The sequence below is a fragment of the Crocodylus siamensis genome, chromosome 5, assembly GCF_052110815.1.
Source record: "Crocodylus siamensis isolate JL-2025a chromosome 5, ASM5211081v1, whole genome shotgun sequence".
Taxonomy (NCBI): domain Eukaryota; kingdom Metazoa; phylum Chordata; order Crocodylia; family Crocodylidae; genus Crocodylus; species Crocodylus siamensis.
Window position 1 is genome coordinate 159,511,400 of NC_143399.1, and position 19,947 is coordinate 159,531,346.

The 19,947-nt window shown below is 41.2% G+C and overlaps 1 protein-coding gene across 1 annotated transcript in view; it reads left to right on the top strand.

The window, feature by feature from the left end:
* Positions 1-19,947, top strand: part of AGMO (alkylglycerol monooxygenase) — a 333,716-nt gene that overhangs the window by 190,214 nt on the left and 123,555 nt on the right. The window contains exon 13 of the mRNA XM_090046880.1: positions 471-573. Within this exon, the coding sequence (XP_089903006.1) occupies positions 471-573 (103 nt within the window). The remainder of the gene's footprint in view (positions 1-470; positions 574-19,947) is intronic.

Consider the following 19,947-nt stretch of genomic DNA (forward strand, 5'->3'; position numbering starts at 1 on the left):
AGCAGTCCTCACGGCCACCTAGCTGGGCATGAAGGGCACTGCCAGCACTAAGGTGAGCAGGCAAGATGACTGCCGCTCCTGCCCCTCATTGCTGATTGGCAGAGAGGGCTGCCTGTTATGTGCCCCCCCATCAATCAGTGGTGAGGGGGAGAGGCTGCTTGACACAGCTGCCTCAGCCAGTCAGTGGTGGAAGCAGGACTGTATGATGGACAGCCAGCCCTTTCTACCAATCAACAGCAGGGGGCAGGGCCACCAGGGCCCCTAGGCCAATCAAAGGTATGGGGAGAGGGGTATTACCATAAGCCCATGAAAATAGCAGCTGGCCCTACGATCTGCCTGTGAAATCAGCTGGCCACCACCTCGAGTTGGGTGGACCCCTATTATTCAATGACATTTTTAACAGGTAACACACAGAAGAGCAGAAAAAAATACATTAATTTATTTAATTATTTCTTTATTTTTATTTCTAGACCTGAAGCAGCTAGATGGGAAACTGTCCGTTGCACAGTTTTTCTAGCTCTGCAGAAACTTGGTTATATAAAAACTTATCCATCCTTGATGTTTGCTTATGAGGTAAGGCATTTGTTCAGAAGTATGGAGCATGCAGTCTAGATCTTAGAATCTGTATTTTTCTCTGCATTTTTTTTCAAAAGATGAACATTTAACTTATTTTTTTCTTTTAACTTTTTTCCTGTTTTGAAACTTTACCCAAAGGAAAGTTCTTAATTTTTAAACATTACAAGGCAAACAATGTGTACTGCCCTTCAAAGCAGAAATAATATATCAGTAAACATAAACTTTAAAATGCCCTACCACTAGATTCAACATATTTTAAGATCTTGACTATTCTCAAAGACAATAGCAAACATGAAGGGGAGCATTACCAATTGTTGAAAGTGAATTTGGATTGAATGATTTTGTATCTTCGCATGGCTCGTTTGTGTATTGTTGATCCACCTTTTGCATTTTGGGTCTGCACTTAATATGAACTATGCAGTTGCTTCTCACACAATGGTATGTTAGGATTGTGCTCATTCAGCTTTATGAATGTTCTGCTAGACTTTAGGAGAGAGTGGCTATCAAACAGAATTTACTTTTGGGATCTGGCTGTATTACCAGGGTCCAAATTCCTTCCCAGTCATCTGACAAAAATCAAAGGTGACTGAATGAAATGCCAAGATAATATGCAGCAGGATACTTATATAAGTAATATAAAAAGAATGTGTTAAACATAATAAATTGTAGTTTTTGATGTGGGTGACATTTTTTAAAGGAATTCCTTCAGATATTTTCTTCTCTTTCCCTCAGCAAAATTAAGTTGTTCTAAGAACTAAGATATATATGTATCTTTTGGTTACACTGGCAGAAGAAAAACCTAATGCCTTAAGAGTCGGATCAGATTTTTCAGTGTGTCAACTGAAATAATTCCCTGGACTTCAAAGGAGTTACACCAGTTTACCTCACCTGAGAACTTGGTTCCCAAAGACTTTGCTACTTGGGTGCTTCTGGAAATGGGGCCAGTTCTTTTGCCTTTTTCCTGCCATGAGACAAAATCACTAGGGAAAAACCCCCCCATTATTTTATGGTATCTTTTTCTAAGACAGGAAACAATAATTATTAGGCAAAATATAAAGCTAGTGAGCAAAACGTCACTATTTAAGAATTGTTTTGAATTTTTGGTAATTGTGATGCTGGTGTCATAAGCTTGATTTGTAAATCAAAGATTTTTGTTTTCTTTTAATCAGCATCTGCCAGTACTATCACAGATGTTTTAGGGATTTAATAATTATGTATTTTGTTTGAATCTGAGCAGCATAGCTATTGGAACATTTTTCCAGTGATCACTGAGTAACCTATTATAATTATATACTTAGAACATAGAAATATTTGTCTAATGTACATTTTGCTGCCCTAGAGCAAAAGGGATTTTATGCCAAATACACAATCTCCACTGGCAAAAAAAAAAAAGTACTTCACTTACTTTTCTTGCAGTGATAGGTAAGTGCATGTGCATTCAAAAATATACATGTAAATATGAGTAAAAAAGGAGTAGATTAAAAGAAACAAGTTATTGTTTGGGGAAATAATTCTGATTATTTCTGAAGTAACTGTTTTCTACTCCAGCATGAAGAAATAAGCAATAGATAAAATCCAGTTTTAGTCTATTAATCCTTAATTTTTTAAAGTATTGTTTCTCTCTCTCCTTAATTCATTTCCTGCACTGAGATGCAATCCTTCAGTTTCTCACTTAGGTAGCTTTTCTCCTTTTCTCTGTCTGTTTCTCTCAGTCTCTGCTTATATTCCATTTCTTCAGAGTTGTTTCTTTTCCTTACATTGGGCCTTCTTCTCTTATGGTTTCTCTGGCTCCTTCTTTGTCTTCCCTTATTTTATCTGGCTGGCTACTCAGCATTGGCAATGTCACAGAAACAATTTGTTCCCATGATATGTTATGTAGGGTTTTTTTTGAACGAGCTTCCTCCCAAATCATTTCAAGTCATTGGTCAGTGGACAGACCAAAGTTTGAAACAGTAGATGTTATAAAATCTTTTTGTAACATTAGTATAATGTTTGTGGATGGTGCTAGAGACTATAGCTATGGACAGATTTTTGATGTTGCCTTTCCTGATAGAGAAGGTATCACCTTATCTTTGTTTTCATTTTCCATGTACGTATAGTTTTTGAGCTCCCTGATAAAGGCTATCAACAATCATGATAATTTGTGCTATGTGTGATGGTTGGATTTATGATACAGATGATTATTTAAATAAAGTTGAGTAGGATCAAGAATTCATGTTAAAAAAAAAAAAAAAAAAGAAAAGGAAGGGAAGGATGGATGGTTGGATTTGAACCAGTGAAAAATTTAGATAACTTCCTCCAATCTTGAGTGTTGGACTAGTGATTCTGTTTGTAATAGAAACCACTCACCTACCCTTTCTATTTATGTAAAATGGTATATTGTGATCTCGAGCAGGTCCAAAGAGGTGATCCTCCCCCTCTGTGCGGCACTGGTCAGGCCGCAGCTGAAGTACTGCGTCCAGTTCTGGGCGCCACACTTCAAGAGGGATGTCGACAGCATGGAGAGGGTCCAGAGGAGGGCCACTCGTATGATCAGGGGACAACAGGGCAGGCCCTATGAGGAGAGGCTACAGGACCTGAACCTGTTCAGCCTCCAAAAGAGAAGGCTGAGGGGGGATCTTGTGGCCTGTTATAAACTAGTCAGGGGGGATCAGCAGGCACTGGGGGAGTCACTGTTCCCCCAAGCACTGCCAGGAGTGACCAGGAATAATGGTCACAAGCTGGCAAAGGGTAGGTTTAGGTTAGATATCAGGAGGCGCTACTTCACGGTCAGGGTGGCTAGGGTCTGGAACCAGCTTCCAAGAGAAGTGGTGCAGGCTCCTACCCTGGGGGTGTTTAAGAGGAGGTTAGATGCACATCTTGCTGGGGTCGTTTGACCCCAGTACTCTCTCCTGCCATGGCAGGGGGTCGGACTAGATGATTGGATTTGCCCCGATACATAAGAATGAAATAATCAGTAAAATAACTTAAATTGTGTGTGGAAAGAAAAAAAAAAATCAAAGCAAAAAACCAGAACTCCTTTCAGGTAAGTTTGGTTGAGTCACTTTTGTCAATGTATAAGTTGCTGTTTTTAACCATTATTTAAAGATGTAAAGAAAACCGATACAGCAATATTTTGTGTTCCTGCTGTTTAATTCTGTCATAGAGTTCTTAAATGTACGGTGTGCAATGGATCACTGGCAGATTTGGTTTGACTTGATAACCATCTTGAATCATAAATGAACTTTTATAAATGTGCTGTTCATACGTGTTCAGTCACTCAAATAGATTTCTTATAAAGTTGTGTGCTTCTGCCAGAAATATACCAAGTTAGTAAGATTTTGGAGTGGCCAAGAGGTGGATCCCAGACTAGAATGGATATAATTTCCAGATAGTTCCCCTTCACTGTTATCATTAGGACTTCATGTTTGTTGTTGATGACCCTCTTCCCAGCTCCCTGCTTCTTTTGGTCACTGTCCACTGCCTTCGGGGAGCTGAGTGTATATGGGTGAGCAAGAAGAAAGCAGCCCTTATTCATCACGTGCTGTAGGGTTACTGTGCCACTAGGCCCAAACCAGGGACATCTGCCTCAACATCTGCCTTCTGACATAAGGACCAAACCTTGCATACTTATGTTTGAACTGAAAGGAAAGTTACGAAGGCCAAGTTTCTCTCTCTTCCTCCTGTGCTAGTGTTTTAAAATAAATATTATTAACACGATCCAGTTGCCTGAGTTAAAGCCTGGTAGTTTTGCATTGATTCATTACATTTAAATTAAGCTGTAAAACAGGAATGTTTTCTGAGGAGTATTGTTGTTTTCTGGATGGTGAGTTGTCTGAGGAAAATATGCTCTTAGTACTGGATGAAGGACATTTGGCTGGTTGTAGACCAGCTGGAAGATGACTGGGTCTGCCATACAGTAAGTAATGGTAGAAAACATTGCTTGTGAATGCAACTAAATGTAAATTTAACAGCTGTGTTATATGCATCTTCAAAAAACACCCCCCCATAATGTAATACAGTGGTAGTACAGTAGTTGTCAACTGGGGGTATGTATACCCCAAGGGGTACTTAAAAAGGTCCTGAGCTGGAACTTTGAGAGAGAAGGTATACACTTGTTAAAAAAGGTTGAAACCCCTTCATGTAGTGTATCAGATGCTGAGATATGAAAAAGTTGATAAATATTACTTTTTATGGATGGCTGCTAGAAGATAGGTGGAGAGTTTCATTTGTTTACTTTTTTCCATTTTCATATCTTCTGGAGACTTCAATTTCCCAGATATTTTCTGGAATAATCATATAGGCCCTCTCTACAGGTTACAGGTACTGTGCAATTAATTGGTTAATTGCACAATTATGTTAAGACCCACTACATGTGTAAAGTAATGATATAGCTCCAACCAGCTATAAAGTTAGACCTTGAACATATGTACTGATTTTGTAGCTGATTGTTATTGAGCTTTAATTTGCCGATGTAGCATAGGTCATCCCTGTGGCTGGGAGCCCCATCAGCTGACAGGGCTCTCAGCTGTAGTGGTGCACCTTGCTTAATGAGAAGGCCCTGAACTCTGGGAATTGCAGCTATACCTCATAGTCATGCCTCCTGCCATGCATGTGTTGATTGAGTAAGTTCCCAAGTTGTGTGGAGAGCAATTTTCTCTTCCAGAAAATGGAGGTTAGAACTAGGGAATCATTTAGCTTGGATCATGACTAATAGGGAAGAGCTGGTAGAAGATGTGAAGGTGATGGGAAACTTGGGTGAAAGTGATCACAATATAATTGAAATTATAATCCTGATACTGTGAAAGCATAGGGTCAGCAGAATTAAGACACTGGATTTCAAAAAGGCAGATTTCAACCAACTTAAGCAGACAGTCTGCAAGACACCATGGGGAGACAGACTGAAGGATATAGACAGACCCCACGAGGACTGAAAGCTTCTAAATGGCACAGTATTGCAAGCCCAACAAGAAACTATTCTGACATAATGAAAGCACAAAAAGAATGATAAAAACCAATGTGGCTGCACAAGGAGTTTCTAGGGTGCCTCAAATGCAGAAGAAAAATATGCAGGCAATGGAAATATGAGCGGGTCACCAAGGAAACATACCAGGATATAGCAAGAACTTACAGGCATTTAACCTGGCAAGACAAGTTAAGGACAATTTGAGATTCTATAAGTAAAAACAAGGAAGCTGTATGCCTACTGGTAAATAGACTAGGGCAACTCTACAAAGAAAATACTAAGAAGCTGAGCTGCTCAACAATTACTTTGCCTCAACTATCTCAGAAGAATTGGGCTGAAAGCAGACAGCTAACAAGGATTATTTGGATACGGAAGGGGACATGCTGAGAAAAGAGACAGCGAAAGAAGCAGTCAGAAAGCTTTTGTTGGGTCTGAATGAATTCAAGTCAGCAGGGCCTGATGAGTATCATCTCAGAGTACTGACAAAACTGGCAGAGAAGGTCTCAGAGTCAGTGAGAATAAAATGTACAGACTTATGGGAGACAGGTAAGGAATCAAAAGACTGGAAAAAGGCTAACATAGTCCACTTTAAAAAAAAAAGAGGAGGACCTGGGGAATTATGGATTGGTTAACCTCACCTCTATACCTGGAAATTTACCGGAGCATTTCATAAGGAGGTCCATTCCCAGGTATAGAGGTGAGGTTAACCAATCCATAATTCCCTCCCCTCCTTTTTTTAAAGTGGACTATGTTGGCCTTTTCCCAGTCATTTGATTCCTCGCCTGTCTCCCATAAATATGTAAATGTTCTATCATTCTGTTATACTCTGAGACCTCCTCTGCCAGTTCTTTTAGTAGTCTGGGATGAAGCTATCCTTTCCCATCTTTATGGAGAATGAAAGGCTGATCGCAAGCCAGCCTTGATTTACTATGAACAAACCGTGTCAAACAAACTTGATCACATGTTCAGCTTGCCATAAAGGTGTTTAAGGGGTGATGCATCAGAGTCTTCAAATACCTGAAGGCCTGCCATAAAGATGAGAGATGATAAGCTGTAGAGAGCAGGACATAGAAAAATGGCCTGAAGTTGCAGCACAGCAAGTTTAGATTGGATATCAGGAAAAACTTCTCTGTTAGAACAGTTGAGGCAGTGGAATAGACTGCCTAAGGAAGTTGTGGAAACTCCGTCACTGGAGGTCTTCAAGAGAGACTTGATAAGTAATGGTTAGGGATGATCTAGGAGAGGCTATGCCTATGCATTAGTATGGGTAATTCCTGCCAAAAGATTAACACCCTTTGTTCTGGGTTTTGAAAGGTAAATAAAAACGTCATGCTCTCAGGGCATAAACCAGGGTCTAATGAAAACTGCAAAGAAGCATCTGTATGATCCAGTTATGTCAAAAGTACCTTCTGCAGGCATACTTTTGTCTTTTTTAGGTGAAGCTAGTACTAGACATTGTGAAAGATGACAGTCTGAACTCAATGGACTCCTGCTTCATCCAGTATGCATTTGCTATATTTCTAACTAGTGTATTAACTAACTGGATAAAAATATGATATCTTTCTGTATTAAGGGACTTGTTTGGACTATATTCCACATTTCACAGCAGCTCCTCTAAATATGATACATTATCATATTACTGATTTACATCTCCTTTCATTATACAAAGACTTGCTGTTATCTCACTTGTTAGTGTAATTTACAAATGTCAGAAGAGTGACTTATGAGCCTAGACTTAAAACAAATATCCACTCATAAGGAATTATTTCCACATCAACCATAGTTTTCTGCTCTGTAGAATATTTTTCTCTGTCCCTCACTATGATTATCTGTGCCACATTTCAAAGAACAGTATATTCCATATTTGGTTTTTGTTAGACTGAATGCTGTATACCTTGTGCTATGATTTATGACCTCAGAATTTATGTAGTCTCTATACACTAACAAGATAGGCTGGTGCATGTGAAATGTATTTCAGTACAAACCTGGGAGTAGAAGAGATGGGAAGAAACCCTACAGCCTCATGATAAAAAGCCTTGTCAACACTCATAGAATTAAACAAACACAAGTTGTAATCTTTATTTTCTATGTTAGCTCCATGCAGAAAAGTCTTCCATACTGTGTAGTGAGTATTCAGTGGATTGGGCTTTCAATATTCTTGACAACTGCCCTAAGGGGAACAATGTCCCTTAGAAAAAGTCTCAGTTAAACCTGGCAGTAGATTAAGTTAGTTTCCACTTAGGTGTGACAGCAGAGTCATTACTGATTTTGGACTTAGCCAGTTTGTGAGTCGGCTTCACCACCATCAACTAAAGACTATGATGTATGATTCCAGATGCTCTGGCCAATTGACCGTAAAATTGTTCCGCATTTCTAGCAGAGCAGCCAAGCCGGAGCTTTTAAAATCTCCACTCCCCAAGCTCATCACCCTCCCCCTCTGCTTAAAAGCCGCTCATTATTCTTCTTCTGCCCCCTGATCTTAGCAAAAGAAAAACTTCTGGAATCAATTAGAAATGTCTGCACTTGATGAGATTTGCACGTGAGTTTGGAATTGCGAGGCTTTGATAGTGTCAGCCAACAGCTGCAGTTTCAGGTGGTAAAATCTGGGAAGGAATTTTCCAGGGTTTATTTACAATCATAAAATAAAAATCAATACAAGTTTGAAACCATCTAATGTGCCATTAAAATGAGGTTTAAATTGGATTATATATTTATTTGATCTTAAAAAAGTAAACTGGTAGTTTATTATTAGGATCTTTTCAGTTCCCTTGCAATTTAATTTTAGCTGTGAAAGAAGTATCTGCTATTACATTTGTCATTTTAATTGCTTAACAAGTCATGGAGATAGTGTGGGCTAATATAAATCAGAAATAGCATGTAAAAATTTATACAAAATCCTCCTCCCCCACCTCCAACTGTAATGCAAAAGCACTTTGTAGACAGTAAGTGTTAAATAGTTGCTTTAATGGCTCTACAACATATTTAAACAGCTAACAAAATTGAATAAATCACATAGCTAATTGAGGGAATTTTATTCTTTGGCCCTTTCTGAGCCCAAGTAATCAGTAGTTGGCTCATGCCCTTGTATAATGTTAAAATTAGCAAGTTAATAACCATGCAAAATAAAATGACTAAAACACAATTCTAGTCTTGAAGCAGTATCTCTGTAAAAATGAAATTGTGAGGTGTTGCATGCATTTTCTTGAAAATTTTCATTAAGATTTGCTCATTTTATGTCAAAGTATGTCTTTTTTGTCAATTAGCACTGCTACAAGTCCTAGAAATCCAACCATATTTCCTTTCTGTTTGTTAAAACACATGAGTAATCAAGATTAACAAATCAGTATTTAGGCCACAGTCCAGGCAACTGCCTTCACATAGGTGGAAGCTGCATCTGTGGTGAATCCCAGTGACTTTCAGACGTTTCAGAAAAGCAAAGTGTCTAGCTGTGCAATACATTTTCAAGATTGGATTATTAGCTGACAGTTTTGCTCTAAATACACAAAACCATCCTATCTTTCCTTGCTTGTACTTACTTTGTGGTTCTAGAGCTGGGAGAAAAGTGCCAAGTATTTTGTGTGGGAAAGTTAAAAAAATATAAAATCTTTTTTGTTATTGTTCAACATCTCACAATTTTTTGTTGAAAAATCAAAGAACTGATAACTTTTCCTGTTTTTTGAAAACCCAGAAAATGGAAAACATTTTTTTGGCAGAAAAAAAACTGTTTTTCATAAATAAACCAGATAATGCTAATCAAAATAAAGCATTTCCTGGAAAAAAAATCTTTTTTGGTTGAAAAGTCATTTTTTGTTGGAAAGAAAATTAAGGAGCTTTATGATCTACATAGAGCACTAACAGTATTTATTATTGGGTATGGGTTGATCAAACAATAAAATAAACATAAAAATGAAGGAAGACATTGTGTGTCTAGATGTTCTGTTGTAACTGCCCTAGTCAAGCGTGCACTCAGTGCAGGATAGAGCAGATGCACAAAAGATCACATTAGATTAACTGAAGTGTACTTACAAGGGTTAAGTCTCTTTCCAAACCCACCTTTTTAATTCTGTACAGTTGTTTCATCAGAATGCATTTTTGGTCATTATAGTGTGTAATGGATTCTTGAAGATATATTGGGAAGAGAGAAATTTACGTAAAGTTACACATTTATTTTAATCCATATTTTGTATTTTAAGACATGAACACACAAAGAGTGGATCCTCCCAAGTTTTAACCACCCTTAACAAATGCTTTAAAAAAATGACGTCCTATTAAGACAAAATAGCAGCAGGGAAACAACAGTCTTTCTCCGTTCAAAAAAAACAAGACAATCAATTGGAAATGTCTTCATCCCCATTTCTCCAAATCCTAATTTTCTTCAAGTGAAAACCTACATCTAGCCCCCTCTCCACCTCTCCTTAAATCATGATAATTCCCAAATATACTTTGCATTATGTCTACTTTGGACCCAGAGAAGTGAATTCTTGTTAAAGCTATTTCAATTTCTTTTTCTACGGTAGAAAAAACATACACATCAATATCTCAGCCATGGTAAGTATCACTTGGGGAGAAAGATAGACTGTCAGGTAGGCCAATCCCAAGCCATTTTGGGCTTCATAGATCAGTATCAACAGGCAATCAGTGCAGATGTGGGAGCACTGGTGATGTGCCCATGGTGAATCACTTACGGTTTGCAGATGCTAGAGAGGTACAAAGTATCACAACAGTCTTGACTGCTGAGATCCTTGCCTCACTGAGTTTAGTGTTAGAAAACTTAGTGTAAAAAGTGTTTGGCTTTTGCCGCAACGTCGCAGGCAAATAACCAGCTCCCACACCAGCCCAGCTCTCCTGCAGTAATCGACAGAACTGGGTGGCCCTGCAGTGTGTTTATGTTGCATGTGCCTGGCCCTGTAGAATGATCCAGTGTCCAGTTAGTTTTCAAGTTATCCAGTGTCCTCCTAGTTCTGGAGAAGCCTTTTGTAAAATAAATTTAAAATACTGCTACAATGCAGACCATTACAACATGTACTTGTAAATAATTACTTTTTTTTAAATCCAAAAGGATATGCCCATTAGATTACTATTGCTTTCATCTCCAGTGTCAGTACATACAATGAGAATGAAGCCTCTTCTAAACTGTTTGCCTATTAACAATATCTGAAATAACCACAGAGATTTAAAGCCTTTTTGTGATATCTGGTCAGCTGCATACTAGTGTCTAACCAGCTAAATACTTCTTGTCTAAAGTGGCCAGTGAATTAATTGGCTAGAATCAAGCTGTTCGTTTCAGTGATTCATTTTTTATTATTGCTTTGCTGGGTTTATCGTTCTTTTCCTGAAGAGCTGTTTGATATAGGTTTAGAGTCGGGAAATATAAAGAAACCAATAATGCTATATTTGTTTTTGTATGTAGATATTGCACAAGGCAGAGAGAATGTTTTAAAATGTCTTTTCTTGCCAGTGCCAAATAAAAATTGCCTGATGAAAGAAGATTAGCAAATGTTGTGTTTAACAACTGATTCCCAAGTGCAGAACACACAAAACACTTTGTATGTTTAAAAGTTGGAAATGGGTGTTATGGGAAAGAAAAGAATATTCAAAGCCATAGTTATCACTTGAAACTTGAGCAAAATAATGCAGTCACCCCCCATGGAGGCAGAGAGTGATCACATCTGTGGTGACAGGATTGGTTTATCTTCGTGTGGAGCCCATGTACTGCTTAGATTAGACTTGTTTATTTTGCTGATTAAGAGCTAATATTCAAATAAAAGTTCCTGTTTCTGGTTTGAAAAAAATTAGCTTTTATGCAGAATAGGATGCTGCACTTTGTCTTTAGCTATTACCTGAATTTACTGCATATCTGCATATGACTATAAATCCCTGGCATTAATTCATTTTCCCCTTGTTGACTGTAGAAATGCTGGCAACACAAAACAGACAGAAGTTAAGTTATAATAAAAATGGTACTTAGGCAGGAGGTTAAAAATGATTAAAAGTAAAAGTTAAACATGTTGTTTAATAGATCATGTACAGAAATGCATCCTGTTCCCCTTTTGGCTGCAGGTACTCAAGTGAGATTACATAAAATATTTGGGGCAGAGACTTGTTTCTATATATGCATGAAAAAAATACCTACCACACTTTTGCGTGCTCAAAAAAATGGATAGTCATCCATTTTTAAATGGATGGTTAAAATCCACAAAATGTACTAGCTTTTTGGATTTGTTTTATTGTAATCTTAATGTTCACATGAAGCTTACTAAATGATTGCCAGGTTCAGCAAGTCTGATACCTTTTTTCCTGCATAGATGTTTTTAACGTACTTCTGTTTAATTTTAAGGCAGTTTTGGAGAGGTACATCATAGTATAGGAAGCAGCCTCTTTGGATCAGATTCTCTCTTAATGAAAGTTGATGTAATACCAGTTACCTAAATTAAGATGTTTCTGATTAAGCCATCAAGGAATTTGGCCCTTTTATGTTACGAGTGCCATTTAAAGACAATTTTTCAACAAGCAGGCATTTTATTGGATCTGTGCTGAATGAAGGGGATCAAATAACATAGAAGATATCACAATAATATCTTGAAAGTTATCACAGATCAAGACTACAGTTTCAAATACTTACAAATTATAGAAAAGGAGATTGTTTTGGCCACAGCTAATAAATAAATCTCCCTAAATTCCTAATATCACCAAGACTGTAGACAGCAGAGTCAGTCAGATACCGATCTTTTGTGTTAAATTTAAAGTAAAAAATAATTTAGCTTTTTTTTTTAAAAAAAGGGGTTTCTACATTTTCAAGTTTCCCTTCCTTTCTTTTTTGCATTTTCCTATTTTGTCTCTGGAATAGGAGTAAAAAAGTGAAGGGGAAGTAATAGGAAGGAAGATATTTTTTCAGTTCTTCCTTGGAAAATGGGAAACTGCAAAACAAACAAAACCCATGATTTTTTGCTTTGATAAACAGGGCATTTGTAATTAACAGATATCTTGAACAAAACCTTTTAACCAGGAATGCTAGAGACTGAAATGTTTCCCTGCAATTTCATGTTAAGATTCTAAAACAAGAGGTATGGTCCAACCTTCCTATTCACTGTGAGCCTAGGATGTGCTTTATTCAGATCATAGTAAACATTACTATAAGCTAGGTAGTTTTCTGAGAAGTAGTAGAGTAATGCCTACTATGATGTTAATAAGCCACATCCTAAGTGCAGGCAAGGTTCTATGAGTAGATGTGATATCTTTTATCAGACCAACTGAGTAGTTGGAAAAAAGTTCTTAGCAACCTTTCAGACACAATCACCCTTCCTCAGGCATAGGAAGTCTTCCCTGCTCTGAGACTCCAAGTAATGAGAGAAGCGAACAATGTGACAAGATGTCAGTGAGAATGTAAATAGGTAGAAATTAGAAAAACAATAGGTAAAGCAAGGAACAGAGTGGGGAAAAGCGGGGGAGGGGAAGCCAAAGTGAGTAAGGGTGGGTGGGGAGAGGACTCTACAATAGTAATAATTAAAGGTAGAAAAGTGGTTGTCTGTGAAAAAGGAAATAGCTGGAAATTAGGAAGACAAAGGGCAGAAAAGGAGAGGAGGGTAGAGGAGAAAGAGGGAGAGAAAAAAAATATAAGAGGTCAGGTCTGGCAAGTACCTGGTGAATCAGATGTCAGGCAGGCTGTAATGTGTCATAAATCCAATGTCTATATTAAGTCCGTGATTTTTTGTACCCAGTAGATTTATGAAGTGGAGTTTGTGGGGTCATCTATGAAAGGTGTTTTGTAAGTTCCCTTTGAGGACTGGAACTGAGAGATTGGAGAGGGAGTGATTGTCTTGTGAGAAGTGTGCCCCTACCTGTAGTTGGGTATTCTTGTCTTTGATAGATTTTCAGTGTGTGTCCATTCTGGTGCACAGTTATTATTGTTTGGTTTCTCCTACATATTTTCCATCAGGGCATTTGATTTACTAGATGAGATATATAACATTTCTGGAGGTGCAGGTGTAAAATCCAGGAATGGTGATGGTTCTGTAGTGATGTATAGTTATTGTGAGTGGTGGTGACATAGTCTGGATCCAGGACAAGAAAAGCAAAGCCTTACAAAGCACCTTTGGTAGACGAGCCTACAAACTTCACTCCTTAAATCTACTGGATACAAAAAATCATGGATTCAATTAGACATGGGATTTATGACGCATTACAGCAATGGTCTCCAACCTTTTTAAGTGGTAGATCACTTCTTGAATTAAAAAGCAGCCCAGGATCTACTGTGCACCAGCCCCCTTTCCCCTCCAGCCCAGCAGGTCAGTCTGTGTCTGTGGGGAGGGAAGGGGGCACAGATCGAGATAGAGGGAGAAAAAATTATTTGGGCATGCCCACCCCCAGCAAGTAAGTCTGTGAGGGGAAGGGAAAGGGTCATGGGGAGGGGGTGCAGATCGAGGCCCCAACAGTGAGGGAGCAGAGCACAGGCAAAAGCAGGGGCTGGGGTGAGTGGGGCCCTGACTGGGCTGGCTGGTAGGACAAATGGAGGCCTGGGAGGCACGTTCCTCGGTGTGCAGGGCAGAGGCAGCTATGGCTGCACTTCAAGCCCCACTGCCCTGAGAGTTGCACAATGCCACATTCATCCCACCACCAAGTGGGCAGGGGATGCAGGGCAGCTGCAGCGGGGAGCAAAGCCCAGCATGCAGTGGCACTGCCTCTGCCCTATGCACAAATTGGGAGGCACATGCCCCTTAGGCCTCCACTTGTCCCACCAGCGAGCCCAGTCAGGGTCCTACTCACCCCAGCCCCTGCTCGTGCCTGTGCCCCACTCTGTCCCTCCCTGCTGGGGCCTCAATCTGCCCCCCCTATGGTGGTGAGGGAGGGAGTGTGGCTGTGGGTGGGCCAGGCTGTGCACAGTCAGGGCAGGGTTCTGGATGGAGCCATAGGTGGCTTGTCCAGGAGGTGCCTGGCGCAGCGGCGGTGGGTGGCTCCCACCATTGCATGCACCCTGGGAGGGCCTGAGGGGCACATGCCTGGGAGGGCCTGAGGGGCATGTGCTGCAGGCTGGGGCTGGAGCTGCGCCAGGCTCTTCCTGGTTGGGGGGATGGGCCACATTGTGCTTGGGATGGGGGGTGGTGGTACTGGGATGGGGTGTTATGGGGGCTGTGGTGAATTCTTGGGTGACTGCAATCCACCCGCCCATAGCCCTTCTCCCAGTGCTGCTGCCTCCGCCTACCCCGAGCACAGCCTAGTCCAATACCCCCGCCAGGAAGAGCCTGGCATCACCCTGACCCCAGGCCACAGTGGCAGCCTGCCCCGTGTGCAGATCCAGGGGCACACACACCCCCATACCTTCCCCACCCTCCCCGGGGGAGTCATTTGTGGCTTCGTCCCATGCTCCACACCAGCTGTGCAATGCTTGCCTTAGCACCGCTGCCTCCTTCATCGCTGCATGCATGCCCCTCTTCACCCCTTTTGTAGCTGCCCCACATTTGGGGGGCATGTGCCCCCCAATCTGTGTGTGGGGGTGGCTGCTGCTGCACGCTGGGCTTTGTGTCCTGAGCCCCACTGCGGCTGGCCCAGGAGTGGCCGAGTGTCACGTGCGTTGTACCACTGGGCTGAGCCATGCCCCCTACTTGCCCCACGGCAGGACTCACGTGGCTTCCCACCACTCCTGTGGCAACTGCAGTGGGGCTCAGGGTACAAAGCCCAGTGCACAGCAGCAACCAGGACCCCACATACAGATTGGGGGGCACATGCCCCCCAAGCCTCTGCTGGGGTGCACGCAGCAGTGGGAGCCCCCCGTGCCCCTGGACTAGCCCCCTGGGCTCCATTCCTCCCACCACTCAGCCCAGGGCACCGGGCTACTCAGCCCTACTCATATTAGCCCCTGTTCCTGCCCATCCTGCACTCCATTCCTCACTGCAGAGGCCTCAGTCTGGCCCTTGCCCCTTCCCTCCCCCACAGATAGCCTCTTTGATACCTTGACGTACTAGTACTGTAGAGTCCCCCTTACTCACCTTTGGCTTTCCCCCCCCTGCATTTTTCCCCACTCCCTTCCCTGCTTTACCTTTTGTTTTTCTAATTTCTACCTATTTACGTTCTCACTGACATCCTGTCACACTGTTAACATCTCTCATTCCTTGGAGTCTCGGAACAGCAGAGACTTTCTATACCTGACAGAGGTTGACTGCACCCAAAAGCTTGCTAAGAACTTTTTTCCAACTACTCAGTTGGTCTGATAAATGATATCACATCTACTCAAAGAATCTTACTTACCTGTGTCCTTAGACCAACATGGCTACAACCAAAAATCCAACTTCCCAAGTGCCAAACCTGTTAAAAATTCCAGTGCATTGTGGTATGCTGTGTGGAGCTGGGACCAACAAATAACTGTTTATCTAATGGCCCAGAGCCCTCTCCGGTGAAGTTGGGGATAGAGCCTGTGTGTCAGTCCCAGCCCCTAGCACTGCACCAGGGTCTCCTGATCATATTACTTTTGTAGATCAGTCAGTTAGCTCACTACATTAGATAATATGATCTGGAGATAGTGCCCAGAAAAGTTCCAACTTTGCTACACTATGATTTAGGGCTGTTGGTTGTAGCTGTGTTGGTCTAAAGACAATAGGCAGACAAGATTCTTTGGGTAAATGTGATATATTTTATTAGATATTTAGTTGGTCTAATAAAAGATCCTGCCTGAGTAACCTGGTCTCTTTTTATGGCCAGGTCACAAAGTCAGATGCAGGAGTAGAGGTAGATGTTATTTACTTGTATTTTAAAAGGCTTTCGTCATAGTGTCAAGCCCAATTCTTACAAGTAAAGTAAGTAGGTGCGATGTGGATTTTTTCACAGTCAGGTGGGTGGATGGAAAACTGACTTATGGGATGCATGTAGAGAGTGGTGGTGAATGGGTCAGTTTCTACCTGAAAAGATGTGGGCAGTGGTGTCCCCCAAGGCCCTGTCCTTAGACCAGTACTGTTCAATATCTTCATCAGTGATTTGGATGAGGGTGTAGAAAGCACTCATTCCAAATTTGCAGATGACACCGAACTATGGGGTATAGTAAACACAGTAGTTGGTAGGGAGTGAATTCAGGCAGATTTGGACAAACTGGGGAAGTGGGTGGATCAGAATAGGATGCAGTTTAACAAAGATAAGTGCAAAGTGCTGCATCCAGGGAGAGGGAATCACCAATACACCTATAGACTGGAAAGTACCATTCTAAGTAGCATAGCAGTGGAAAGGGATCTCAGAGTCATAGTCAATGCAAAAATTAACATGAGTCACCAATATGATGAGGTAATAAGTAAAGCTAATTGCACTCTGTCATGCATTAGTAGGTGCATCAGAAGCAGGTCTAAGGAGGTGACACTTCCCCTCTATACAGCATTCGTGAGGCTGCAACTGGAGCCGTTTTGGGTGCCGTACTTCAAGAGGGATGTGGATAACCTGGAAAGGGTTCAGAGGTGGGCTACTCATAGGGTTGAGGGCCTGCGGGTAAGATCCTATGAAGAGACAGATTGAGGGATCTGAATCTCTTCAGCCTCTGCAAGAGAAGGCTGAGAGGTGATCCTGTGGCTGTCTACAAACTTATCAGTGGGGAGTCAGCGGGAAATAGGGGATACTCTGTTTACCAGGGTGCCCCTTGGGGCTACTAGAAACAATGGTCATAAACTGAAGGAGAGTAGATTTAGATTGGACATCAGGAAGAAATTCTTTATGGTGATGGTTGCCAAAATATGGAATGGGCTTCCAAGGGAGGTGTTCAAAAGGAGATTAGACAAGCACCTGGCTGGGGTTACTTGACCCCAGTGCTCTTTCCTGCCCACAGCAGGGCATCAGACTCGATGATCTAATAGATCCCTTCTGACCCTAGAAAACTATGAAATCTAAATCTGTAAAAGATGTCACATTTACCCAAAGAATCTTGCCTACACTATGATGGCACTTAGTACATATTTTAGTGTTGGAATGCTCAGATGCTAGCATTTTGGCTAAGTACGGCGAGTCAAAAAGCTGGAGGCTGAATCGATTCAATCTTTGCAGGTTAGTCTAAACTGAGCAGATTGAACCAATAAGCAGACATTCACTTTTGAGTCCTGAAATGCAGCCACATGCCTGCAGTGGATCAGACAAGAAGCTTGGGGGTGCTAGAGCACATCTCCCTGCTCAGCTGGACCAGACAGCTTGGGCCAAGGCAAGCCCACCCATCCTGCAAAGGGAGGGGTTGTGGGAGAGATGCAAAACATCCTGGGATGCTGTGGGACTATGAGTTAACTTGAATCTGGAGGAGATCTGGGACAGAAGTTCAACAAACTGATTTAACATAAATCACTTAAGTTTGATCCATCCAGGTTTATCTTAAACCTATTTCCACCTTTTAAAAGGGTTTACGTGCACTGAACTGCTGCTATGTTACAGATTTGAACCAGTTTTTGATCATGTATACCAGTTTATGTACAATTTGTGTCCCTAGCCAAAGTACAGTCAAGTAGTCCTACCATGCTTGCAGTTCCGTCTAAAAGGCTAGTTCATGATAAAAGCAGAATATTTTGCAACTGTGAGAAAGGTGTCATTTGCCTGGTATTCCTAAGGTGGTTACAAACTGCCATGAGACATTGGAGATCATGTGTTATCATCTTCCTTGTCATTAACTCGCTATGAAATAGATATAGGTTTACAGTTTGCATATGGTCAATAACATCCTGCCATTATTTTATTTTTGTTATCAACTTAATTATGCCATATTTGTTACAGTCTTGTACTATCTTACTCAAAACTGGTCCTGGAAATCAGTGGAATGGATAGTAGAATAAGCCACTTTTGTATATAGGTTTGAATCAACTCCTACTAAATCCATGCAAAGTCTTTCACTGACTTAAATGGGAGCTGGATTTGGCACCATGAGAGAATCACTAAATCACTGGCACACTAAAACCAGTGAATACTGCCAAATAATAAACAAGTAAAGTAAATAATAATGTCATTTGTTTTCAGGAAATCTTATTTCCATGCTATCATTTCCTTAGCCCGTACTGTTCTAATTTAGAACACTGATGTCCTGCACTTCTGGTAAAACTTTATGCCATCCTAACTTGAGGTTCTTCCTACAACATTTATAGTCTACTCTATATCAGATCACTTACTAACTTTTTGCCAAGTTCTCATAATATAGTCTCAACACGGCTAGCTTAATCAAATCTCTTCCTCCCAGGGATGTAACATTGACTGACAACCCAACTCCTAGCTAGAGGAGAGCTAAGAAAGAAGAAAACATAATCTTTAGTGGATCCAGGTTTATTTTTCTGGCTTTGTAAAATCTTTGGCTTTCAAGACCTATTAGCATCAAATAAAAATCAGAAGCATCAAATTGCAAAACTAACAAAAATAATAGCTGTGAAAGCAGCATGCAACTCAAACTGGTCCACTTTCTTGGCCATTCCACATGAATCCTCCCCAGCCAGCTACTTCACCCCCTCTGCTGTCTAATTCTGATCCCTCTGTGGATGAAATTATATGGACTTCATGATTTTTGTTTGCTTTATGCTGTGCAGTAATATATACCCTAAAACCCTATACAAAAGCAAATTACAGCTAAAAAATTGTCTTTACTAGAGAGAGTGCTCCTTAGAAAGCTGAATGGAGGCATACTTACCAAACACTGCTGTCAGCATAGGTTATATCTGGTAACAGAACAAGGGAAACCTTTTAATATTTTGGAAGTTACATCAATGGATGAATTTATAGTTTTGACTGGATATAGGGCACCTGTAGCTTGAAAGGTAGCCACATTGTTGTTTAATTTATTAAGTGCTGCTACTGCACTTAGTGCTGTAAAAAAAAAAAAATGTATAAAAGCAGCCTACCCCTCAAACACCGTACTTTTTTAAAGAAAGGCACAGAGGAGATGGGGGGGGGGAAATTTTGAGAGCGTTTTTTTGGGGGTTTCCTATAACAGAAGGTTGGGTGGAGAAGACATTTGTCTGATACAGAATGGATTTTTATGGCCCTTAAAAAAGAACTGAATCCTGAGAGGATCAAGATAGGAAGAGATTGAGGGACTTTCTGGGACTAAGAAGCTATTTTATTTGTAGGGCATTATGGTCAGTGATGAACAAAGCAAAAGTGTCTTGTGGGATGACCCAAGACTGAACACTAGGGGCATGTGTAGACAAAACGGGGGCCCTAAATTGAAGTGGTATGATTTTAAAAACACTGCTTCAATTTAGGGCCCTTTAAACCCCTGTGTCGTGCACACACCTGAACTCACCTGGCCCTCCAGTGGTGGGGAGGGGAGAGCGAGCTGCTGGTGGGTGGAGCAGTCCCCTGGGTTGCGGGATGGGGGCTGGTGCTTTTCTCTGTGGCAGTGGTGTCCCCCCCTCCCAGGTGGAACCTGCCCATAGGCAACCGTCTTGGGTGGTCCCGGGGCACCGCAGCTGGGGAGGGAAGCACTGAGCCCC